At 35.9% G+C, this 27,324-nt stretch overlaps 1 protein-coding gene across 2 annotated transcripts in view; it reads left to right on the forward strand.

Moving 5' to 3' along the window:
- Window positions 1–8,001: 8,001 nt before the first annotated feature.
- LOC129275856 (dynamin-like 120 kDa protein, mitochondrial) overlaps window positions 8,002–27,324 on the forward strand; it is a 183,225-nt gene continuing 163,902 nt past the window's right edge. The window contains exons 1-18 of one of the 2 annotated variants that reach the window (XM_064109637.1): window positions 8,002–8,277; window positions 8,938–9,127; window positions 11,321–11,389; window positions 13,115–13,194; window positions 14,792–14,851; window positions 15,552–15,656; window positions 16,627–16,713; window positions 17,359–17,435; window positions 18,095–18,212; window positions 20,302–20,376; window positions 20,853–20,924; window positions 21,805–21,904; window positions 22,506–22,636; window positions 23,466–23,538; window positions 24,035–24,107; window positions 25,161–25,276; window positions 25,758–25,822; window positions 26,542–26,711. In XM_064109637.1, the coding sequence (XP_063965707.1) occupies window positions 8,101–8,277; window positions 8,938–9,127; window positions 11,321–11,389; window positions 13,115–13,194; window positions 14,792–14,851; window positions 15,552–15,656; window positions 16,627–16,713; window positions 17,359–17,435; window positions 18,095–18,212; window positions 20,302–20,376; window positions 20,853–20,924; window positions 21,805–21,904; window positions 22,506–22,636; window positions 23,466–23,538; window positions 24,035–24,107; window positions 25,161–25,276; window positions 25,758–25,822; window positions 26,542–26,711 (1,838 nt within the window). In that variant the 5' untranslated portion in view covers window positions 8,002–8,100. The remainder of the gene's footprint in view (window positions 8,278–8,937; window positions 9,128–11,320; window positions 11,390–13,114; window positions 13,195–14,791; window positions 14,852–15,551; window positions 15,657–16,626; window positions 16,714–17,358; window positions 17,436–18,094; window positions 18,213–20,301; window positions 20,377–20,852; window positions 20,925–21,804; window positions 21,905–22,505; window positions 22,637–23,465; window positions 23,539–24,034; window positions 24,108–25,160; window positions 25,277–25,757; window positions 25,823–26,541; window positions 26,712–27,324) is intronic. The other variant, XM_064109638.1, reaches the window with a different exon arrangement.

Here is a 27,324-nt window from a genome sequence, read left to right on the forward strand (position 1 = left end):
AAAAAAAAATTATTTAAAGAAGAATTCATTTCATTAAAATTATATTTATCTCAATCTGTATATTATGAACAAACATGACTGCGTTTACAAAATACATTTTTTTTTTAATTAGAGATGTAATAAGTTAGAATCAAGGTCAATATTGAGTCGACATTGACGTCAGAAACGTAGTTCGCGTTGCAAATATGGAGGAACTTGAAGAAGAATTTGCAATAAAATTAAAGGTGCCTCAAAAACAGGCCGTGGAAGAGGCCCAGAGAGGAAATGACAGTCTCGTGATTCTCCCAACGGGTTACGGAAAGAGCACGTGCTTTGCCCTCCATCACAAACTAATGGAGAAAGTAATAAATCACAAAGAACCAGTTTAAACTGGACCAGTCTGACCAGTAGAATTTCAACTGGTAACTCGATCTGGAAATTGCAACATTGGTTACTTGTCTTACTGGTTCAGTGCTGCGCGTATATTCGTCCATATGAAATTAGACTGGATCAACTAAGCTAGACCAGTCAATTTAAAAAGTTACAAGTTGAAATTCCACTTGTCAAACTGATCTTGAATTACTAACTCGAAATTAAAGTGGTCTTAATATAATATTAGTCTACTGGAGTTTGTTACTGCATGGTCACAATATTATTACTTGTGTCCTAATCTAGTAGTACTCAACTGGATTCCATACTGATCTTTCTTGGTCAAAATGCAACACGTCTTTTTTTATTATTTTTTAAAGAGATTGGGTGGTCCTTTTCAGGACCAACACTTGCCCAAGTAAAGAAAAATACGTCATGGCCAGTGGCGTACCTAGGATTTTCCACAGGGGGGGCAAAACCGTCCGCCAAAAAATTTGACAAGCAAAAAAAAAAAAAAAAGGATTTCGTACCAGAAAAAAATTGACAAGCAAAAAAAAAAAAAAAAAAAAAAAAAAAAAAAAAGGTCTTCGATCACAAATAAAGGATTTCGTACCAGAAAAAAATTGACAAGCAAAAAAAAAGAAGAAAAAAGAAGGTATTCAACTTCAAAGGAGGGGGCCACTATGGTGGCTTGTCAGGGATCAGTTGTGACTCATCGGGGGGGGGGGGGGATGGCATAGCTAGGGACACGTCCCTTGCATGGGTTGTGAGTGTGACTCGTAAGGGGGGGGGGCAGTATAGGTACGCTAGTGGGAAGATGTTGCCTGAGAAAGACGTATCCAGCCGGTTGTGGTAAAAAAAAAAAATGTATATATATATAGGGGAAGGCGGGGTAAGTTGAGCCACCACCCCCGGGCTAATAATAGAGTTTTTTTTTTTTTTTTTTTGTGACGTCATATATGCGAGCATTTCTCTTTCTTTTTAAAGCAGGTATTTCTGCATTTATTCAAAATTGCAAATATATAACAATTATTTAAAATCAAACATACATAATGATCAAATTACAACGGTGACAATGTAGTTGGCGGTGGAAGCCAACAATTTTAGGGGGCACCACATTTTTTGAAAAGCAAAAAAAATTGACAAGCAAAAAAAATTGAAGCAAAAAAAAAAGGTTATCAACAAAAAATTTAGGGGGGTTCGTAACCCCACCTAAAATTTAGGGGGGATACTCCCCCCGCCCCCACTTCCGCCGCCTATGGTTATAAGAAGATATAGACATAATTCATGTAAACAATAACAAATGAATTCAAATGCAGAGACCAGCTACCGTAAGCTGAATGCTTGAAAAAATAGCAGCCATATATATGGCTAAAATCAATTCAATAATGGTTTGTTAAAAACATGCCTCGCAGCCAAAGGCTGAATAATTATTTTGTACAACAATTTACAACAATAGAATAATACTCAAATACAAACATGAAATGATATCAAATTACTAGTACTTCTTAATATAATACAAGGAAATAAATTATTTGCAAAGAATAGGCTTCATCATTTCAAGCGTCAATACAAACCACATAAAATAGGCTATCAAATTATCTTTTTACTCACAAGGTGTATCAATTGTTTTCAATTATGCATATTTAAAAAAATGTGCGACACCACGTGCATAATCTCTCTCGAAAAAAAAAAGATGATAAAGAAACTAATTTAAATATAGAGACAATAGGTAGAAAAGTAAAGAAAAAAAGAATAAAAAAGAAAACGAAAGGGAAAAGAAAAGACAAGAAACGAAGAAAAAAGAGCAAAAGTCAAAAAGAAAAGAATGAAACAGTAAAGAAAGGAAAAGAAAATCAACTACGAAACGAAAAGTAGATGAACAAAATATGAAAATAATAAAAACAAAACGGAAAAGGGGATAAAAAATAAAGAAAGTGAAAAGAAATCACGAGGGAGAACTAAGAAATAATATTAGAACACGAGAAAAGAATGAAGAAAAAAATTACATGAAAAGAAGCTAATCGAATAAAAACAAAAGGCCGTTAAAATAGTGATTTATTCACTGGCTGCCACGCAGCCAAACCATCGAAAAAGAAATTACGCCACTAAGTTAGACTTATGAATATTCATATTACCCTTTCTCGCATGCCTCATACGATAGCCTTTTGTCAAAGACTTCTAGTATATTTCTATAGGATCCTCAGTGAATAAACAGGGTGAAATTAATAGGAAGAGCGTATTATAAACGTATTATAATCGATTATTATTTTATTTTTTGTTTTTATAAGGATTAGGCTATTATTTTTCTTTTGTTTTTGTTTTCTGCTAGCACGAAGATAAAAATCAATTTATCTCGTTGCCTCGTCAAAAGGCTATATCGATCCTCCATTGCTTCCTGTACAAACGACTTTTAATGCACACCGGCAAAATTTTCCGACGTTTTTGCTTCGTTTTGGGTAATTATTTCGAAGTTTTGAGGGACGCCCATATTGCGGCTTAAGTTGTAAGTATGTATTGATTCCTTTGTAACAGTTTTGTGCAATTTTATGTATTTTTGATTGATTCCCGATGCTCATCTGGTTTGATCTGGTGAGCCGGGGTGAATCACAACGCAGCCCGAACACAGTACGTGTTCGGGCTGCCGCAGTAAGACTATGGCATGCCAATGCTGTACAGAGCACACAAAAAAATGATTAAAATATCACTTTTGTGACCAAAATTACTAATTTCCGTACAATTGCAATTTATTTTTCATTAGTGATTTGGGAATAATTTTTGAATTCACTAGAGCGCTCAAAAACTTGAATTTTGGGCATATTTTTGTGTACGCCCTCTATTGGTGGAAAATATTATGGCAAGAAAATTTTCATTTTTTATCTCTTTTTTTAATTAAGAAAAAAATAATTTAAAGAATCAAATTTACTTAAGGGCCAAGTTGTATGACGAATAGGTGTAATGAAAACTGTCAGTGTAAAAAAATCAAGCATTTGTCCCAAAGAAAAAGAGAAAATAAGCCAAACATTGCCATCCTTATTTTGCCACACATGGAGATATAACTGAGAACAAGGTTATATCATAACCTTGTTCATTGAATGAGTGGTAGAAACTAAGAACAAAATTTCTGACGTGCACATATTCACTCCAGTCTCCAGTACAAGTCCAACTTAGATTTATTTTGTCTTAAAACTAAAAGCGCCTGACAATATTAACTCAACATGTCATAATAGATAAACAGTAGACAGCTGGCAGCCGTCTGTTTCGAGGAGTTTTTTAACATTTTTTTTTTTTTTTAATTTCTCCTCATACACAGACGGCTCGCTAGCGTGCAGCCACCATTAGGGGACTTGCAATGCAAAATCCCCCCGTCGGGGCTCTTCAATTTTTGTCTTTAATGAGTAAAAATTTTGAAAATTCACGCGACCAAAATGCAAATTAATATTCCCTCTTGGCATCAATTGCCAAAAAACGGAGAAAAATCAAGTTAAAAGGAACAAAAACAGTGACTTACCTCGGCTGTCGCGCAAATTCACTTCCCCGTTTTATCCGATCTTAAGTACATAAACATATGGCCATTGTCATTGAGTCCCCTGTACAGATCGCGCTAGAACTTCGGTCTCTGTATTTGGTGAGTGAAGCCAACGGAGTTCAGCTGAACAACCAACATAACAGAGACCGAAGCTTTTGGTCTAGATAAACAGTAGATCTAAATTAGAAAAAAATATTTAATCATACATTAATTTGAAGAAGAAAAAAACATTTTCAAGTGACTAGATGTATGTACATGTATGGCAGTGTATCCTATTGCCGGACACCTTTATTTCAGTGCTTTATAAATGACAACTAGAGGAAATACAATCAAGAAAAATTCACACTTGCTATTCCAAATATTATGAAAATTATGAATATGATAAAATTATTTTATATTTACCAACCATTTTCTTTGCATCGCACTTGCCGCATACCCCTCCACGAAAAAAAATTATTTTCGTGCGCGACAAATTACATCATGATTCCGGACGCGCGCCCGATGGGTAAAGATATCCTTGATTATAATGATGTAAGAGCAAATTTGTGTGATTTTTTCTTCTTATATCATATCATGAGTAAATTCTAAGTATTATTTGCTTTTTTTATATCGAATCTGAGCAGATGTTGGTAATAAATTCGTGTTTGATAACTTATTTTATTTTGTCTTGTTAGCTGCATGTTCCATGGCTCTTTCCAATAATAATATGCTCGCGTTCGTATCGTGACGCTCATCAAGTTCTATCGATGCGCTGCCGATCGACGGCTCTACTCACGGTAAACCTCACGCACGGGTACCTTGAGAACTAGCCGTCGACGATCACCCACAATACACCACACCTCATCATTCGATCGAAGGAGTGGACGAGATTGAAATTCTGCAAATCAGGCCCATATTTCCGTTAGAAAATATATCAATTGTTAATACAAAACTATGTTATATGATAAAATTTAAGCATTTTCTGTCATTTTTAGAGATAATTAGGTAAAAGTTGGATTTTTCGCCTTGTTTTTGCAATCTTGTTCTATGTATTGCTCTGTGAAATTGAATTGCAGAAGTCTTACGGTACGAATTTGTTTTAGAACGCTGTAATATGCGCGTCCGGAATCATAATAGTGTCCGGTAATACAACACGTGACTATACATGGAGAATGAAAAATTATACTTTATTTGTGTTATTTGATTTGATAGATCTCATGAGATCTAATGAATTTAATAAATTAGGCCTAACGTTGATATCAGATTTGATACTGACAGCTATCCTATAATTCTATCCCTATAGCATGATGTTAATTCATGTCTTACAGCTTTTAAGACATTGTATGTAATACTGCAGCCTAAAAAATTGGTATGAAACTGAGAGTGAATGATTTTATTACCAGCCGGCCCTTTACACAAGCATTTACATGTCAGAAAATTGTTTTATTTGCCTAATACTTAGAACATCCTTCCAAATTAAATTTTAAAATTAAGAAAGAAGTTAAGAAGGGCCAAAACACATTTTTAAAGTTTTTATTTCCTCAAAATGACATGCATTTAACGTGGCCATGGTCAATGTTTTGTATACTGTGGAATTCAAGGCGTTAAATTCCACGGGAAAAGGGAATTGGGATGGGAGAAATTATACTCAACTAGCTTCAGTGAAGCTGTAACTCGCTGACTGGCCAGTCAAAGGAAGAATAATAGCAAAAATGAAGCCCAAAGAGTAATGTAGATGTAGATAGTAGGGTGTGAATTACGTAGCAGTAGCAAAACCCAGGTCGTCCGGATAATGCAAAGAGGAGTTGTAGCAATTATTGTTGAACATGTCCTCTGCGCTGTAATCCGACTCTCCAAGTGAAGATTAGATCTTGGTGCAGGCCACTCAAGGGTTCATTACCATCCTGCCTGTGACCTGTGGGGAATCTACAGTAAGGACTATGGTATGCCAATTCTGTACACAGCACATAATTTAAAAAATCATTAAAATATCACTTTTGTGACCAAAAATACTAATTCCATACAGTTGCAATCTATTTTTCATTAGTAAGTTGGGAGTAATTTTTGTATTCACCAGAGTGCTCGAAAACTTGAATTTTGGGCATATTTTTGTGTACGCCCTCTATTGGTAGAAAGTAATATGGCAAGACAATTGTCATTATTCAGTCTCTACTTTTAACTAAGAAAAAATAATTTAAAGAATCAAATTTACTTAAGAGCCAATTTATATGATGAATAACTGTAATGGAAACTGACAGTGTCAAAAAATCAAGCATTTGTCCCAAAGAAAAAGAGAAAATAAGCCCAGCATTGCCAACCTTATTTCACCACACAGGGAGTAGTAACAGAGAACAAGGTTATATCATAACCTTGTTCATAGAATGAGTGGGTGCAGGCCTATGCAGCACTAGCACTCCTCATTGTTGAGCACTCATGCATGGATGGATGTTTCTACTCCATGACTAGCCAGTGTGTGCTACACACACACCCTCCAGTCTAGATAGATCTCGACTATCTCTGCTCCAACCCCATCCTTTGGTACTAGGGAGCTTGAGCTATCGCGCATGCCCCTGTGGTACACATTTTACCACAATACCATTTTCAAGCGACCAATAATTTCACATGCCAAGAGGGATGTAATTGGAAGCTGATACCGTTAAAAAAAAAAAACTGATCTTGGCCTGGCAAAAATTGTCCATCTTCAGTTTTTGTAGGTATCTGTGTGAGGAAGTTTTGAGGAAAATATTGTTTGTCCTGATTGAATATATAAAACGTGCTTGGTAACACGACTAGAAAATCAATTGCAATGTCTTTTAATTCATCAGAGAAATATAATGATTTAATATTATACAGATATTGCCTACCTAGAGTTTGAATATAACATTTCCTCTCCCCGACAGAGTTATATTTTTCCCAAGGGATGATATTTTGCCCGAAGCGCACAGCGCTGAGGGAAAATATTATCCCGAGGGAAAAATATAGCTTCGGAAGGGAGTTGAAATGTTATTTATTAAAACGATAGACCAGGCAATATCTGTTATATTATATTGTCTATGTGGATTCGCTATCAGAAATTGCATTCATCATCTGGCTCAAACCCGAAATTCTTGCTACAGCTCTGATCCATCTACGTCATAATAGATTTTTTTTTGGAAAATACATCAAGCGCGTTCTTCATGCAATCGACGCGTTAACATTAGCGCTTACATCAAATGAACTATGCAGCGAGTGACGTCACCATAGTGAATATAACGCCGCAATTGACAATATAACGCAGTATATTCCCTGAGGTGACGTCAAAACCTAGAATATAACAAATGCGATCCTCGCAGCTATGGTCACGTGATGGCGTATTGACCTATCACTAATTCGAATCTACATAACCTATGTAATATTGGACATTATATTTCCTTGCCATTGATTACAACTTTTGTGGTTTCTGTTTTACTTTGAAATGTGTTCAAGTTGGGAAAAAAAAAACTGATATCTACTTTTAAAGTCATGACCAAAACAAATACCGAGCACCACTGGTCAGAAGGTGGTTTCAGACCGCCTCGAAGTTCTTCAGTTCCAGGTATTCTCTGATCGGGAAATTTACCCCGATCAGAAAATACCAGGTATTTTAGTATGTGAAAGCAAACTACGCGTAATTTCCCCGAAAGAAAATACCCGCTAAATAGTAGGTACTTGGCGAAATTACGAGAACTTTCGCGGGGATTTTTCCAAGGTCGCAGGTATTTTGGCAATGTGAAAGCAATTTACGGGAACTTTTAGCCCAGCGTGTCGTTGGGCGCGGGCGCCGTGGGTGGCTGCTGGACTAGTGGTTTTGAATCTCGCGCCTTGCCTGCTTATTAGACCATACTGCGCATGCTCCTAACTTCAGGAATTTATCCCGAAGGGTATGTTTCGGGAAGGTGTGAATGCAGGAATAATTAATGGGTATTTTTTAGCCTAAAAATGTTCTCGTAATTTAACGGGGATTCTTGTGATCGAGGCGGTTTGAAACCGCCTTCTCTCTCTCTCTCTTTGCGAAACGTCTATTAAAAGTGGACTATCACTGCACCTTACTCAACGTGCGTTTGACCCCTTTTCGGGGTAGTTTGGAAGTAAGGGACTAAAAAGATGACTTCTTTTCTTCCTTTAGTTCCTACAGCAGCCATCAGTTAAGACGAAGCGCACAGCATGCAATCACCAAACAAAACCAACGGAATCCTTCTGTCTTACGACCAAACAGCATCAATGCCATGCTAGCAGCCAATTATGCTGGGTTTACCCGGGTCTACGCTGTCCTGCGGCCCAAGGTGTATGTCTCGGAGGGTAGCACAAGGGCCATGTCTATGCTGCCCAAGATAACCCGACTGCTGAAGATTAGATACATCGTCATTGGCTCTGCTGTAGCAGGTGGTACGAGTCTCAAAATGGTAAGTACCGGTAATTTTCTGTTTATGAATCAGAAAACTACTGGGAAAATGATTTTATGAAATGTGTACATGTCCAACCTCTTTATGCATGATTTGCCTGAACTGCCAACGTTTTCAAGTTCATGAAATGCTGTAATTGCTAACGATTTGAGCAGTTCACAGAGTGAAGAATGGGAAAAAAATAGGGTTGATTACTTTTTGGAATCGTGATCCTGATTTTTCTTGTGTCGTAGCCTCGTCCACTTCCAACAATTTAATCAGTTTGATATTAAGATACATGTACAATAGTGTTAGGCTTGAGTACATTGTATTCACCCTTTTCTTTCATATTTATTATTTTGTTGACTATATTTAGCTGTATCTTTAATTCAGTCATAAGTTATTGGTAATAGAGTATGTTTATTGGTATAAAACACACTTTTGATTTGCACCCAGTATATAAACTTCACAGATGTCTGATAGAAAAATGTTTAAAAATGTTTAAAAAAAACAAGTTTTGAATTTACCATATATATATTTCTTGTAAAGCAGTACTAGGCATCTAAGAACGGATTGGGGTGGGGACAGTTACCTTTGGTGCTCGCCCCCCCCCCCCACTCATAAAATAATAATTGCTGCTACCGATTTCAATATTCATTTGTATCCTGTTTCCCTTACAAGACCTACAACAATTGGAAGGACAGCATCCCAGACCTGAGTTGGATAAACGACTACTTCCCCGACGGATCTCTCATGAGGGACATGTCCAATGAGATGCGTCGATTCACAGTGTACATGAAGCTACCAGATAAAGGTTGGCTGAAACGCAGAGTGGAGTCCGTTAAAGGACTCATGCCTGAATTTCCTGATGGTAAATGTTTTTAGATTAGTCCTTTTCTTCCTAACCGCTGCTTTTTCTGAAGGTTTCCATGGCGAAGAAGAATAGTGTAGTAGGTTTCATGGTACACCATGTATCTTTCTTGGGCAAGCGTTGGTCCTGAAAATGACCACCCAATTCTCCTGAGGATGACAAGAACACACTTGTCGAAACGTCGAGATTGGGTGGTCCTTTTCAGGACCAACACTTGCCCAAGAAAGATACATGGTTTACCGTGAAACCTACTACGCTACACTGTTTTTTCATTCTTGGAGTTGGGTTTTCATTGGTGTGCACATTATTTTGCTGTGGATACAAAATTACAAATCCAAATAAGCAGCTGAATCCTGAAGATGTGCCAAAAGTTCAAATTATCCTGGTTTCTGGTTATTGCCATTCATTAGAAATTTCACTTGTTTTTTACAAATTCTGCTGACCTAACAAGATTGAACCCCTTGCAGAAATTAGTCAAATTTTTGCAGCGTGAAATACAAAAATGCAAGATTTTCAAAACACACTTGTGTCTTTCCCACAATCTTTGTTTAACCTTCAAATTGAAAACCCGCTTTCAAAATTCCTCCGAATGATCATCAATTATATTCACTACTCCTGTATATCATTAATCTAACAAAACAAATTAAAAAATGACTATCAATGTTTTGCTTTGCTATAGTATGGCGGGATGCTTGCATCCAAAGTGTGACAAAACAATGGAATCTGTCATCTTGATGACACAGCATTGATTTGGAGATATGAAGGAGATTTTGGGAGAGAAAAACACAAGATGAATATTTCAGATTTTGTTCATTTCATATGAACATTGAGGAAGTTGCTGAGAAGTAGGGATGGGGCTAGGTACAATAAGAGCAAAAAAATATTAAATCACAATTATCACATGTACTCTCATGTCTTCACACGCATGTGTTTAAAAAAAAAAAATTAGGTGGAAAGAGCCTACCATGCTTTTTGTAATCACCCTAATAAAAATGATTGTCTTGGAATTGACTCATTGGATAATTTTGTTTTTAAAATTTTCACTTCTCATTTTATTTCCTTTTTCTAAAGCATATTCATGTAGTGTCAGTAAATCATTTTGTGATATCATTTCATGGGATATATGTGATTTATCTTTCTATCTCCTTGTGCTTGCATGAATGTCACATATATAGTGAATTCGATGTGCATTTTATTTGTATCTGTTAGCGTAGATCTCAATGTTAATGTTAATAACCTAAAGTTCAATGTTCAAAATTAATTTCTGGTACCGTACACACCTTTCAGTAGCTTGTTTATTGCAGTATCTTAAGGAAATGTTCAGGGATAAAACATCTTTTGACATACAAAAAACAATCCTGAATAGGTGATGGGACATGTTCATCACTTGCTAACTACTAGCCTCATGTTCATTTGGCTTTGTTTTATATTAAAAGCATAGCTTATTGCAAAGATCCTATGCTAAATTTATTCATACTTTATACTTTACACTTCATTGTCATATACATGTATTCAGAGTTTAGAGTCCCACATCCTTGAAATTACCCTCCAATTTTACCATTGAAGTGTCTTTCATGAATGATCTTTCAATGTTTCATTTAAAAATTGTAATCAAATTATGTAAAATCACTATCGGTATAGGGAAGATTGAAAAATGGTAAACCATACACATACTTTTATGTGTGGGAAGCACATTTATCCAGATGAGATATATTTGCTACCATTAACTATATTGTCATTCATGTATTCCATGTATTCAGTTATGCCCAATAACCTAAATCATTGATTATGAAGAAAAATCTAGGAAAAGGGAGATATACAGTATATGTCACCAGATAAATGATAATAGAAGCCATTTTTATGTTCAAAGTTTATTTCATCAATTGGGAAGATAATAAAAAATGTCATAAGGAGAAAAATATATGTTTTATGAATTATTCCCATCAATTTTTATTATTCAAACTGTTTTTGGTTTTATTTTCTGACTATCTGAAAGTTTAGAAAGTCACCTTCAAAGGGAGGTTAGGAAAGTAAAGACATACAGGGGGAGTACAAGAGTATACAGAAATGTTTGAAGAACCTGGAGAATCTACTGAATTCAGTATACCCCAATCAAAGTACGGTACATGTATATATTATTTGTTTTTATTCATATTTTTTTGTTTGCTTGTTTGTTTTGATTACTCCCTGCAGGTTCAAATCCCCAAATTCATGTTTTGGGTCAGGGTGGTTCTATACCTGTAACAAACTCTCTATGGGAAGGTGTGTATTGGTGTTATTACTTTATTTACCCATGTTCTTTGTAGATTACCCCCCCCCCCCTTCCATGCATGATTGATTTATTTGCACTCACCAGGCATGGTTGCTCTTCATGATATACTATTATTATAAAATAGGTGTATTATTTCAAACATTTCGATTGGCCAATACGCGTCACATGACATCCAACTTATTTGTGCATGCGCGGCAGTGCAAAAGGTGCGCAACGAAAATTGACATTGCACGCTCAAGCAGACCGGTGCGGTAGAAGTCCCGGGAGAAGTCCAATAAAACTGTACTGTAACTTTTTAAGAATTTGTGTCTGTGTTGCTATTTTATAAAACAAATAATGCACTTGCTGTGTCGTGCGTAAAATTAAATGCAGAGAAAGCTCGGTTTTGTCAGGTGGTGCACACACTGGTCACTCGCCGCCAGCGGCTCGTGCACATTGCGGCACCTACAGGGTATCTAAAGAAACCTCGCGTGCTCTGCATTTCCACTAACGCACTCGGCTGCATGCATTATTTTTATATTATTGTAATGAGTTTTCAAGTTACTTTTCCCTATTGCTCCATCACACATTTGCATATTTGTTGCATATTGTCGCATAATCAATATGCAGTATTCCATTTAAAAGTTTGGTCTGACTTGCAGTGGAGCGAGTGGAAATTTCAACAGTTCTGATAGCAGCTAGTGTGGGCCTCCCTTCACCATAATACGTTTTTGGCACGTTCTACTGTGTTTTGTAGGCAAGGGTTGCTCACAGTTGTGTTACATGAAGGTCAATATGTGATGACATGCTTTCAAAAGCTCTAAATTGTTGTACACATGTAACTTCTCAACTGAAACTGGGGGTTCCTGCCCTGTTATAGAAGTGAAGTTGGCTATGAATCCTGATGGAGGTCGGGCCTGCATACTGGTATATGCGGGCCTGAGTCTATGGAAAATGTGTGTAATGTTTAGCCCAATTAGCAAGTCTCAATTGAGCTTTTAAAGTACATACATGTATAATAGTAATCTTGCAATGAGCACAATATAAAGCTATTTTAGCTTTTACTTTAAACTGAAGATTTCCAGCTAACAATGTTCCTATTACAATATTTTACTTGTCTAGATATATTTATTTAAACTTTTATATTTAGAGCACTTAATCATATATTAAGAAACTGGGTTCCAGTCAGATTGTGTGATAATGGGCTTTAAAAAAGATAAATAGAAGCGTTTTATCTGATCGTGAAATTAGATTAACATGATTCATGAAGTACTCAGTGTTATGTAGCAGTATATTGCTTTATACTACAGAGGTCTTGTTAAAATGACATCCTGAATTTTGAAGTGTGCTGTACATGTATTGGATATTGTATAAATGGATTTACATGTTAAAAAAACACAGACAGGAAGAAAAAAAATCGAGATCATGCAGACACTTCAAGATATCTGTGACTGGAAGAACAATTTAATTGATTTAATTGATTTGATGGGCACAAGAATTTGTAATACATTTAGTATAGGAATTGAACTTGGGGTGGTGTTTCTGGTCTGTTGTACATTTTCACTATTTTGAAGCAACATAATGATTTTCCGGGTTTTGTTTTATAACATATAACATACCCCTGTAGCAATTTGAAACTTACAGCTCATGTATCTTCAGTCAATTCAGCCTTTAATAACCAATGCACTTTGTTTGTTTGTTTTTTCTCTCTTTCTCTGTCATTTTTCTTTATTTAGGATCAGAAAGTAAGAAGGCCAGTCCTGTTATGGCACTAAAGGCTGAAGATACTCAAGAGACATCATCAGCCTCTGCACAGGTAGCATTTCATTTGTCTTAGTAGAATACTACTAGGCTTGTTTATATGTAATACACCTTGTATTATATTGTTTTGCTGTCCATGTCACTGAATAGAAAAGGAAAAATTTATTATAATATCAGTCAAGAAGTCCAAATAATTATGAATTAAAAATAAGACATTGACATAAACATGTTCAGTAAATGCACATTAGCTCGATCTGTAATACAGATCAAGTTGTTTGCCTGAAAAATAATTATGGCTGGGAATGTCTATTATAAATATATTACAGATTTATTTCATATCCCCCATTGTTGGTTGCACATTCTTTACCCGCTTAACTCTTTAAAGATAAATACTGGTAGTGGTAACGATCTCAAAATGAGTTCGAACAGAATCCAATCAAATTACCACCCAAGTGTTTGTACATGTTTGTATAGATAAAAAATATGTGCCAAATGGCTCTGGGAGAAAATATGTAATTGCTGAAAATTAGCGAAATAAGCACAGAATTCCGTCAAATTTGGGGTATTTTTCCAAGCAATGTTAATAAACTGTCCCACATATGCTTCTCTGTGTTAGTGATCATCAGAATTATTGGTTTTGAGCTAAGATTTCATGATTTCACAAAGATACATTTACATTAATGTACCAGATCTAGGTATTTTATAATATGGTTATATTTGACCTTGATTTGAAAGACTTTCACATGAAATAATTGTTCGCAGCAGCTACTTTCTTTTGCCTTTAAATGTGACCCACCATTCTGTGGAGAAATCTGTGTGTAATATCACTTCCTAATGACAAAAGGAAGCAGCTTTGTGGTGTAAATAGTAAATGAGGAAAATATCTCATTGTTTTAATATACAAAGTTACTTTATGGGCTATGTGACTCCCACTCCTTAAAGGATAATGAAACCTTTGAAACAAGATAGCTTTTGTGAAAACAGAAAAATCAAAGAAACAGATCAACAAAAGTTTGAGAAAATTCTGACAAATAATGAGAAAGTTATGAGCATTTGAATATTGCGATCACTAATGCTATGGAGATCCTCATATTGGCAATGCGACAAAGATGTGTGATGTCACTTGCGAACAACTCTCCCCATTACTTTAGTATATATTTCACTTAAACTGCCTCTTTTATCACATCTATCAGTAGATCATGTGTTCTTTCTATAGGAAGGCATGTAATACAGATTTTTAAAGAATACATCATGGATAAAAAGCTTGTATCACTGTAAGAAAAAGCAAAAGATACATTTTGGGGGTATTTGGGGGTCCATCAAAGGGAAAGTTGTTCACATGTGACATCACACTTCCTTGTCGCATTGCCAATGGGAGGATCTCTAGCATTAGTGATTGCAATATTCAAAGGCTCATAACTTTCTCATTATTTGTCCGATTTTTCTCAAACTTTCTTTGTTCTTATTCTTTGATTTTTCTGTTTTGACACAAGCCTACTTGTTCCAAAGGTTTCATTCCCCTTTAAGCATCATGAATCAGGCCCCATATGTTCATTGTTGGTTTTCCCCTGCCTTGGCTGCCTGATCCTCTGAGCAGAAATCTGGCAGTGACACCCTCAAAATGTTTAATTTCCTGTTTTTGTCTGTTGTAGGAAAGTCAGAAGGAAAGAGATGTTCTTGAGAAAATCAAAGAAGAATTCTTAGAAGCGCAGGTAATGATTACATAGTACTGGAGTTTTAAAGGCAGGCCTGTGGTTAAAATAGAATTTGAAGTGACAGATTAATGTCATTTCAAAGGAATTATAATGCTTATAATATAATGGCTTTAGTTTGTGATACCAGGTTCTGTGAATCATTAGTTTTAATTTTATTTATAAATTGTCCTCAAGATTACTACATTTGATTATTTCATAGTGCTATTTCAAAACCTGTGCAATGTACATTTAGTAGACATTGAGTCTTTTCTTGAGTACTTGTATTGAATTCAGTTGTTTGTGTTTTTTGTCAAGTGGCAAAATGCTAACAAATTAATTCTTCATATATATGGGAAATCTTTGATTTGAAATTCAAGTTTCATTATCCTGAATCTACAGCTAATTTAGTAATGTTTTAAGTTGATATTATGATCCCCCCCAAAAAGGTATTGTTTAACTTTAAAAGTTTCAAAAAGTATTATGGATTATCTATATATTCTGTCTTTTTTGGTGTATTGTGAGAAAATATTTGTTTTCTTTCAGAAAATATTTTTGTTTGCCTGAAAAATTAATTTGTTATGAAGTATGATCATGTCATAGGACCTCCTTTTGTAATGTTATGTGATCCATCTATGCAATGTCGTGTGACCTATCTATGAAATGTCATGTGACCTATCTATGAAATGTCATGTGACCTATCTTTACATGTATATGACAGCTGAGGTACCAAAGAGAGATTGATAGACTGGAGAAGGAGAATAAAAGACTCAAGAAATCACTGCTGAGCAAAGGAGATAAGAATGCCTTAGGAAGAAAAGAGAAGGTAATTAACTCAAAACATGATTGGTTTATGATAGTGGCCTAAAACCACATGTATACATAACTGATGACATCAGTGGGCTGATAAAAATCGAGGATAGGTCAGAAAGAAATGTATTTTATAATAATGGCAATGGTAGCAATTATCATATTGTATGAAAACAGTCTTGTATTTCCTTTAGAGAACACTTTCTGTGCAAAAAAAGGTTGCTACTTATGTTATAACTCCAAATTATAGAGGTTTTAACAGATATCTTCTATGCAAGAGTTCTGTAACAAAAGCTTGCAATCATTAAATGACAATGTGCAATCAAGATCATTGTTACATGTAAATGTTCAAGACACTATGAGCCAATCCGAATTGTTCCTTAAAGGGGAAGTTTACCCTGACAAAAAGTTTATTGTAAAAGATGTCACAAATCCAAAATTTAAACTTCTAATAACTTTTGTAATCTTTAATGGATTTTCCGTAGACCTTCACCAATGTTTGTTATTATTTGTTCTGCTATTTTTACTACAAACATTTCTTCAGGGTGGACTTCCCCTTTAATATTTGCAATCCAAACACAAACATTTGTATTATAGGTCCCTGTGCATCTTCCTTTTGATTTTTTCAGTCGGTGCAAGATCTCCAAACCATTCCTCCATAATATATGTATGACTCCAAGAAGCTGATTTGAAGCTCTCTTTTTTTTGGTGACACATTTGGTCCTGCGACAATTGCTTCGGGCTTTATTTTTGTCTAAGATATAGGGTTAGGGTTGCAATAGGGTTTTAGGTTAGGTTTAGGATAGGGTATAGTGTTAAACCCAGGGTTAAAGTTGGTAATTAATAATGTATGGAGTTTACAGGGGAGCAATAGTCATGAAACCTTTTTTTTTTCATAGCCCACAAGGAGGTACATGGCATCCATGTCGTAGCAAATACCTTGAAAATGTATTGTTAAAATGTTTATTTCATTAATTTGTACACAGAAATCGCTGATTGATATGTACTCTGAGGTGCTGGATGAGCTCTCTGATTTTGATACCTCATACAAGATGCAGGATCATCTTCCAAGGGTAAATAGAAATGATGATGATGATGATGGTGGTGGTGGTGGTGGTGGTGGTGGTGGTGCTGCTGGTGCTGCTGCTGCTGCTGATGATGATGGTGGTGATGATGGTGGTGGTGGTGATGATGATGGTGGTGATGATGATGGTGGTGATGATGGTGGTGGTGGTGATGATGATGGTGGTTGTATTGATGATGGTGGTGCTGCTGATGATGGTGGTGATGATGATGGTAGTGGTGGTGGTGGTTGTGGTGGTGGTGGTGATAGTTATGGTGATGAAAATTGTGATGAGGAGGAGGAGGGTTATTATAATGGTGAGATGATGAATAGGAGGGGGCGGGGGGTAATGATGATTTGTAGAGATGATAATGATATGATAGTAGCGGTGGCGGTGAGATGATGGCAACATCAATAATTATATTAGTATATTATGATTTAGTATGGCTGGTGATTATAATGTTAAGAATGCAGTTATAAGATGGAGTAATTTGATTTCATTGGATTGGATTTTAAGAGGATGGTGGGGGGAAGAAGGATAAAACTGAAGTTTATTATGATTGATATACTTTATTACTTCGAGAGATATTATGTAGTTATTGAGTACACTTTTTCATGCTTTCATTAAAAAAACTTTAATCTCTTATTTTTCCAGGTTGTAGTTGTAGGAGACCAGAGTGCCGGGAAAACCAGTGTTCTTGAGATGATTGCTCAGGCTAGGATATTCCCCAGGTAAGTAGGCTCTATTACTGCTACCATACAGCTACATTCACATCCTTCCATTCTTGGTAGAGCTCATTAGAGGGTTCCAACTTCCATAACATTTGCTCCTGCAACTGTTGCTCCGACTGAAAATGCACACTTAAGCCAAACATAAATCCGAACCCCAGCCCCAATTCCAATCCTTTTATGGCTGAGATCTGAAGGTGGATGGATGTCAATTGACCCCTCTCCCCCCTTCCTTGTAAAAACTTAGTAGAAAATGTCAGCTGCAGCTTCATTGGATTAATACGTATTATTTGATGCCCAGCTGGCAACGACAGTATGTTCAGAGTTAAAGAAATTGAATTTTATAGAGAATAAAATGAGACACCAAAAGAACACAAATGCCTCTATTCTCAAACGTGGTTTCAATTGTACCATGGTACAAAACCATGATTTATGCAGATTTCATGTATTATCGTGCTTCAATTAGGCACCCTTTGCCAAACGTGTGCATTTATAATTGGACTTCTGTGAGAGTATGTGATGAAATAAGCGTAATTGTGTACGAAAGTCTGCATAGTCCATGGTTTTTGTATCATGGTACAGTTGAAACCTTTTTCGAGAATACGGGTGAAAAAGATTACTAATTGACCACTTCTGTTTTGTTTTTGTTTTTTTGTAACCAGGGGAGCCGGTCAGATGATGACTAGATCGCCTGTGAAGGTGACATTGAGTGAAGGTCCTAATCACATAGCACAGTTCAAGGACAGTGGAAAGGAATTTGACCTTACCAAGGAATCGGAGGTACATATATTGTCAGTCTGAATCAAGTTTATCACCAAATCTCATAGATAAACAATCATTTCTTATCATTGTTACCTAAAACATATTATTTGGCAATTGGAGCTACATGTACATGTATGTCAGGTTCTTGTCAATACATATTCCAAGAAATGATGTTGATTCAATTCACAAATGCAGTATTACTTGTCATGATATTATAAAACAGTTATTTTTACTTTGAAACAACAATTTAGTTTTATTGATGTTAATTGTTAATTTATTTGCATTACACCATGCTATTATGCTTTTCAATTTCATATACCTGATAAATCAATATACCGTAAGTAACGGTGTATTAACCGCACCCGTGTATTAACCGCACCCCCCATTTTCGGATGTAAAAAAAAAAAAAAAAAAAAATCATAAAAAAAAAATTACTTTCTATCTCTAATATGCGTATTTAAGAAAGAGTCAAGAACCAAAAAATATTGAAGAATTACTGGTAAAAAATGATGGGAAATCAGCGCTTCGTCACTTATCTGCAAGTTGCCGACATTATTGGCCACTTCCACACTCACCTCACACACACACATATGGTACCGGTGTTCATTGCAAGTACCGATACCAGCATCAACATGGGGGCTCACCCATACGAGAAGATCGTTCATATCATATTTCCTGCATCACAGCCCCACTTTTGCTTTCAGAATTCTGTCTAGCATTCAATGTCTTGACATGAATTTTAGACAAGGGAATACGGGAAGGTTCAAGATACGAGAAATTTGCGATTTTGTTCAGGTGTTTTTCTTGTCTGCTTTGAACCACTACCGGTAGTTCTCAGTACGTGTGTGGCGGTATCTTACAGACAGCAAAATAGGAAAAAAAAAATGCTAGTACCGGTATACCGTATTTTCAATGGGAGCTCTGGGCGGGAGTAAAGTGAATAATAATTAAAAATAAAAAGTCGGAAGGAGTGAAGATGGGGATTGAAGATTGATTTTGAGATGATGGATGATAGAGAGAAATGAAGGAAAGGCAAATGAAAGAAATTAATTGTCAAATAATACCAATAATTTGTCAAACAAAATAACTTCCACGGAAAGGTAAAGCGCCAGCTTACGTTGACGTTGCGATAAACATTACACATGCATGTCTTATTCGGCTAGCTGCACCGCGCTGTGCGATCGATTGGCGTCTGAACTTTGCCGCGATGACTAAAAAATGACAACAATGACAGAGTCACACCATTAAAAAAAGTCAGTTTCATGAAGGTAGGTGCGTTTGTTACCGTGATATAACTTTGAGGGACATTTACGGCAGATACCGGTAGTCATAGTTGCTTCCCTTTTATACCCGCGGCTCATACCCCTCTAAACGGGATTGCCCCAAGCGGCTACGCTCGGCCACCCGACGCGAGTTAAAAACTGGTAGTGGTATCGGGCTGAGATTGGCTTGGCTCAGACCTGTCACCGTGTATAAACCGCACCCCCGACTTTTGATTCTGTCCCGCCGAGAAAAAGGTGCGGTTAATACACCGTTACTTACGGTAACATTTATCACAATTAAGTATATAAGATGAATTGGAGTTATCCACAAAGATTTGGAAATTGAAATAATCTGAAGAATTTGCAAGATCATTGTGATATAAGAAGAATGAAATAGAAGCAAAGTATTTGTAAAATCCCTTGGCAAGAATAACCCGCAGATCATATGGACATGTCAATATTACCAGAGCTTTCAGAGGGATTTCTGTAAGCTTACAGGGTTGTATGGGCAGTGTGAAAGCAGCTTCAAGAACTTTTCTCACATCAAGAGATGAGTGAAGATCAGTCACCATTACTCTATTAGAAATACACATATTGTTGCATGCTATAAAACCTTTGCAAACTCTACCTGGGCTAGGTAATTGTTTGTGTGTGAAATATATATCTATTATTTGAAGTTCTCTCAGGAGGTTGTGTCACCAAACAGATTTGTAATTGATCATAAGTTTGATTCTGAACAAGAGGAGAACTTTTTCAGGTTTAGATAATATGTTCATGAATATTTTACATGTAGTCTCTCTAGCAGCTCTGACTGATATATGTGTTTCTTTATGTGTCTGTTGCAGCTAAAAGCTCTAAGGCAGGAGATAGAAGCTAGGATGAAAAACAGTGTTCAGGACGGACAGACCATAAGTAGTGAGGTGAGGCAGTTTTTGTTTATTGTTATCATGCTTGCATTGCAGAACTGAGACATATGAATGTACATGTAGGTGCTGCTTTTCCGACGACAGTGTCATCAATATTGAAATCATAACTTAAAAAAGTAAATGGACCTTTTTCATGAAACATGAACATAAGGATAATTCAGTGTCTGGTGATCTGGTATGAGTGTTGGGTTACCAGGTCAAGGTCAAAGGTTATTTCAGATCAATTAACTTCAATAAGAATTTATATATATATGTTTCACAAGGTAATGAATGAATTCGGTAACTAGGCTAAATGCACCAAATAGTTCAAGGGACAATCAGCCATTGTTTTACCTCAGTTTGCTTGTTGCTACTGCAGTATGAGGCATGCATAAGTGGGAGGAAGGGCTAAGGGGGGAAACATACTTATAGTGATTGGTGGAGAAATTTCAATTTTAAATAAATCGACTTGTTTTTCAAATAATTTGCAGGTGATATCACTGAGTGTGCGAGGGCCGGGTATACAGCGGATGGTTCTTGTTGATCTACCAGGGATGATCAGTGTAAGTATGAATAATATTCAGTACACTACAGTTTAAAAACGTAGTGATAAAAATAATAATTATAATGAAATTTCAGTTTTGAATGGAGACAACAGCACTACAATGTTCGATGAGCCCAGAGAAGTATTATCGTTCATAGACTAGTGATGATTAATATGAATAGCTCTCGGACTGGTGATGGTCAATGTTAATGTTAACATCCCTTAAACTTAGGGTTAGAGCTAGAGGGTCTGTTTTGGATATTTGTATGATCTCAACGTGAATGGCTCCGAGTCCCGGTCATGCTAAAAGACGTCTAGTAAAAAGTGGAGAAAAAAAAACTGATGCCATAGCACTATGTACAGTGGTCCTAGAAAGTTAGTGAACCACACCAGAAAATGCACTCCTTCATGCTGAGTGTTGAATATAGACAACAACGCTACAATGTTCAGTGAGCCCAGATAAACAAACTTTATTGAATGTAATCATTTATCACCTGACTTCACAATTGAATACCTTAAACATGGCAGAAACTGAACACTTGAAATACTTTCATATTTCGGAGGGGTTCACTAACTTTTGAACACCACTGTGTAAGCGTGCCTCATCCTTGCATTCATAGCAAGTGTGAATGCAGTTGGGAAATACTCCGTCCGTCTGAAAGGACGCAGGTGTTGGTCCCTTGTATAGGAGAGCCACAACCTATGCACATGAAAACCAGTTCTCTCTTCGCAAAGAGGAGAGTGCTACACCTGCCAGTACCCTGATGCGTTAATGCCCAATAAGGCCCTATATCGTATGCATCCAAATCCAGATGTATATTATGTAAGTCTGAATATAAACAGTCCTATATAGACTTATTCATTCACTTCCTAATTATGTTCCCTCTTATTCTGAACAGACTGTAACAACAGGAATGGCTGCAGACACAAAGTCCTCTATACAAAAGATGATCAACGGTTATATGGGCAACCCCAATGCTATCATTCTATGTATACAAGGTCAGTTGTACTCTATTTGATTTCTTAGGACCCCCTTATTCTGTTTATTATGTTTACTAGTCAACAATATGAAATTCTGTGCCCATTGCATAAATGTGACGATTATAGTTATTTTGCCATCCAATGATATCTACCATTGTGACAGTGCTTAACAGCCAATCAAAATCACAGATTTCATTGGAAGTTACCGTTGGCTTGCAGAGTTACCAAAAGGGTAATTTTTATGCAACAGGCCCTGAAGTGCAACCCTTTGTAAATGAACAAATATATAAAATTAGAATGTTATTTACATTTAGAAAAAGATTGCATGGCTTTGTGAATTGCAATGCAGTGTTTTGTCATCATCATAATGGTTATGTGTGCATTTCTATATTAATGGTCAAGTCCACTCAAAAATAAGTTTCTGTTAGTGGCATCTTTTGTTTTACTTTTCCCATTTGCATTTCAATGTTCATTTCAAAACGTTCATAGACTTATCTTGATTTGATTCAGATTGATGCGGAATATAGTATAGTCACTTGTCATGCTAAGAGGTAGAACCAAGGTGCATTTCTAAAGGATAAATTTGAAATATTCATAGATACATCTTGTTTTTATTCAGATGGTGCGATCGATGCTGAGCGTAGTATAGTCACTGATCTTGTCAACGAGGTTGATCCGACAGGAAAGAGGACCATCTTCGTCTTGACCAAAGTAGATCTAGCAGAGAAGAATCATCTAAACCCAAATAGAGTGAGTGGAAAAGATTTTATCTATTTTACAAAATTCCTTCAAATAACAGCCCAGAGATGATAACCATTAATTTTTTTGCAGTATTTTTTTTCTATAGAAATACTCAGGTTTATTTATCAACGAAATTTTATCCTTTCAATAAATATAAAACAGGGAAAATATTTCAGTCACATATCAAAACATGATTCGAACATACATACTTAAATTAGGCAATGTTGAGTATAATGATTCAAAACATATCATTATAATTATACCATTATAACTATTGTTATCATCATTGTTACCAGCATTATAATAATCATCATCATATGTTTTTTGCCCGTAATCTTACAATCTTATTGTACCCATATCTGTTGCTGAAAAGATTGTTGGGGACTTGGGGTACCAGCCTTGACATGATATTTGCTTCTGGTTTTTATAAATGAAAGTGAAAATGGTATAAATCAAAGGTTACATACCGTGTGGGGTTTCACAAAGATTAGTATCTGACTAAAATTTGCACTTGAAATCCCAGTTGCGAACTGTTTATAATACGTCACCAAATTGGTGAGGTCACTCTCAGAATGTCACCATATTGGTGAGGTCACGCTCAGACAATGACGCTTACCACTGCATATTCATCAATAAGGTTGTGTTAGATACCATTTTCACATTAGCAGTTACATACTTTGTGACTATAATAAACATTTAACTCTTTGTGAAACACCCACAATATTACACCTCAAAGTTTCTGATCACATCAACTTGTACATATCCACATTGTCTTGAAATCATCATTAGTTTGCAAAATGTTTTGTTTTAATTCATGTTCATTATCAAACTATTTCAGATAAGACAAATCCTTGATGGTCGGCTCTTTCCTATGAAGGCTCTGGGTTACTTTGCAGTTGTAACAGGAAAAGGTAGTTATTTCTATTTTTTTTAATATATATTCTGAGAGGATGAAATAAGATAACCCTTTATCAAATTTTACTTAAAGTTAAATGCTTATAAGAATTTTTTTCCGAAAATTTTATTTTTTTATTCATATTTCATGATGATGGGTGGTAAAAGTAACTTTTTTTCTTGAAGTTAAAGTGCCCCTTCATTATAATACCAAGTTGATTCTTAATGATGCACAGCGCTATACAACTCGTTATTTCAGTATCAATATATGTTTCATAGATTCTGATTCAGTTTTGAAAGAATGTTACCAACCTGCTGGGATTTGCCTATTAGAAAAGAGCTATTTATCTCCTGCAGTGAAATCACCAGCCAATTATTCATGAGTTAACAAGGAGACAGTGGTATATTGCAGAGAGCATTAGAGTAGAAGTAGTTTGCATTTAAGAATAATGAATACTTCTTACACTGACATTCACATTTATCTTTTCCTCCTTATATTTCCTTTTATTTTAGGCAATACCAGTGACAGTATAGACAGCATTAAGCAATATGAAGAGCAGTTCTTTAGGCACTCGGCATTATTCAAGTAAGAAACTTCTAAAATTTCAATATATATATATATATATATATATATAGAATTAGAATTTCTGGGATTTCACACTGTCTTCAACTTTTGATGCAATTGTAGATATCTACGTGATAAAAAGTCCACCTTATTTTCTGTGCAACTTTAAATGGATTGAATTTTCCCATTATTTGTATAAATTATGTACATTTAGGTGTGTATGTCTGCATGTCCAATTCATTTGAATAAGCAAGTAGGTCTTTTTGTGCATCAAAGAACATGGCTATCTCACTGTCAATCTTTTGCAAAAAAGAAAACAACTAAGAAACAAAAAGACAATTTGAGGATGGTAGAGAAGGAAACAAAACATGTTTTTTCCATGGAAATTTATAATCACGTCTTGCCCTACCTGTTCATTTGAAATTGAAAAAAAAGTATACATGGAAGCAACTGTGCAGTGCACTTAAAGATCTTGTGAATATATGCTATTGGTTACTCAGTTTGAAAAGCTACTGGTTAATCCTCCCCAGGGAGTGAATAATGTACATATATTTTGTCATTCCAAACCTGAATCTAATGACTGGTTATGATGAAGTGTAGTATTAAATAATCAAAGTTTAAACCTACTGGTTAATGCTCCCCAGGGAGTGGATGATGTTAATATATTTTGTCAGTCGAAACCAGAATCTAATGACTGGGGTAATGATATAGTTATGATGAAATGTAATTATTAATAAAAAACTTAGAAGATACTGGTTTATGCTCCCCAGAGAGTGAATAATGTTCATATATTTGTCATTCCAAGCCTGAATCTAATGACGGGGTAATGATATCGTTATGATGAAGTGTAATTATTAATCAAAAGCTTAGAAGATACTGGTTAATGCTCCCCAGGGAGTGAAATATTTTGTCAGGCCTAGCCTGAATCCAATATCTGGGGTAGTGATGTCGTTATGAAAAGTAGTAATATTAGTAATTGGTATAGATTTTAAAGCTACCGAATAAATACTCCCCATGGAGTGGATTAGGTTCATAGATATTATCAGGAAGCTTTATATTCTATTGTGTTTGTAGGTCAGGTGTATTTAAGGCAACTCAACTGAACACTCAGAACCTTAGCTTTGCCGTCTCAGACTGCTTCTGGAAGATGGTGAGAGAGTCAGTAGAACAACAAGCAGATGTGTATAGAGGTATAGTCAGCAATTTCCTTTCACAACGTCTTACCTTCCTGTAAAATGGTTAGAAAGTCTTTTTAAGGGACGCTAAACATGAAACACTGATTAGTGTGGTCTTATCCAGCTTTGAACTTTGACTTACCAACAAAATATTATGGAAGGGTCTCTTTTGCTGATTTCTTTAGATTTCTGAAGATTAACTTATTTCACGTGTCGACTATTGCTATGATCTATCTTCAAATAAGTGCAGGTATAATTCAGGTTCTCATCGCAGTGTAGTAATGATGTATTATTTATATTACTAAATATAATGTTCTGCATTATATTTCAGTAGTTTCAAATTACTGGACATGAACCTTCATATGATTTTTAGTGTATTTTCTTAGCCAATGCTAATCTTGATTTGTATAAAATTAATGAATGAAAGGCATTCGTTTTTCATGTTCAGTTAACGGATACCCTGATATATATACATTTGTATTTTTTGTATTGACAGCTTCCAGATACAACTTAGAAACAGAATGGAAGAACAACTTTCCAAGGTTACGAGAATTAGATAGAGTGAGTTTTTTTCTGCTCTTCCATAATGGGAGGCTTTAAATTTTACAACCAAGCCATCACACAGAATCTTCTCTTCCTTAATGCTCCGCTCCCTTCCGTACACAGTTGGGCTTATTTCCTGCCAAATCGGAGGCCTGTTTCATAGAGCTGTTCGTAAGTTAAGAGCGACTTTAAGAACGACTGGTGATCCTTTCTTGTGGTGCACTGTATATGATATGTTCAATGGTGATCACTTAGCGCATAAGAAATGCTCTTAACTTACGAACAGCTTTATGAAACACCCACCTTAAGATTCCGTTAAGATGTTATTATTGAAAGATTCCGATAATGTGAAGATTAAACTTAGCATGATTGACAAATAGAGAAAATAGAGGGATTTCTTGTTGATAGTAAACTCAAGATAAAACATCCCCTATAGCTAAGTGGAAAGATACTGCCAGAAATTATGAAGAGGGCCCCCTGAAATGAGAGAAATAGCCCCCAAAAGTCAAAAGAGGAGACCCAGTAATTAAAAAAAAAATGACTACGAATCCCTCCCCCTCCCCCCCCAAAAAAAGAAATCCCTGGTCTTGCATAACTTAGAAACAGCTTTATGAAATAACATCTGGACCCCTCAGAAGAACAGCCACTTTCAAGAGTATTACCACTTTGACTGAAGAGAGCTATCCACCCCATGTATGGAGAACTGATAACTTTAAAAAATACTCTCTTCTCCGTAGGATGAACTTTTTGAGAGAGCGAAGAGCGAGATGCTGGATGAAGTCATGAGCCTCAATGAAATCAAACCACAACAATGGGAGGAGACTCTATCGAAGCTCCTATGGGAAGGTGTATCTAGCCATGTCTTTGAAGGTATCTACCTCCCAGCCTCACAATCGTTAGATGCAGGGTGAGTTGTGTACTTGTGGAAAATATTGTTTGAATGCTTGTTGAATTTAGTGCAAAGTGCCTTACTGACCGCACAGAAACATCGTTAGCGCTAACAGAGGCCCTGTTACAACCGGTAATGTGGCAGCGATGCCTAATGTTACAACAATACATTACTTACACATTGAAATCAATGTTTTTGCTTCACAATCTGAAAGATGTGGCTGGGCTTACTGTTAAAGCTCTGTTAGCCTAACAACCTTTCTGTGCGGCCGGCACTGGTTGATATTTGATTTTAATGTTAGTCGATTTTCGCCAGCAAAATGTTGCGTATAGCATGATATACCGCTGAGTCTGAAATATCATTCCATGTATATACGCTCATTATGAGCTGCAATTCTGTGAGAGCAGGGAAGGGGGAAGTACCAGTAAGGCTTTCATCAGTGCTTGTCCATGAAATGCGGGCATTTAGCTACCAACTTACAAAGTTCTGAGTTGGTTTAAAGCAATAGAGAGCAGCATTTGTGGTCGATAAATAGAGATACATTTTTCATAATTGACAATATTGTGGTCATATTGTGTTACCATGATATATCAACATAATCATAAAACCGTTATTGAATATTCAATTTTTT

Source organism: Lytechinus pictus, chromosome 14, assembly GCF_037042905.1.
Source record: "Lytechinus pictus isolate F3 Inbred chromosome 14, Lp3.0, whole genome shotgun sequence".
NCBI lineage: Eukaryota > Metazoa > Echinodermata > Echinoidea > Temnopleuroida > Toxopneustidae > Lytechinus > Lytechinus pictus.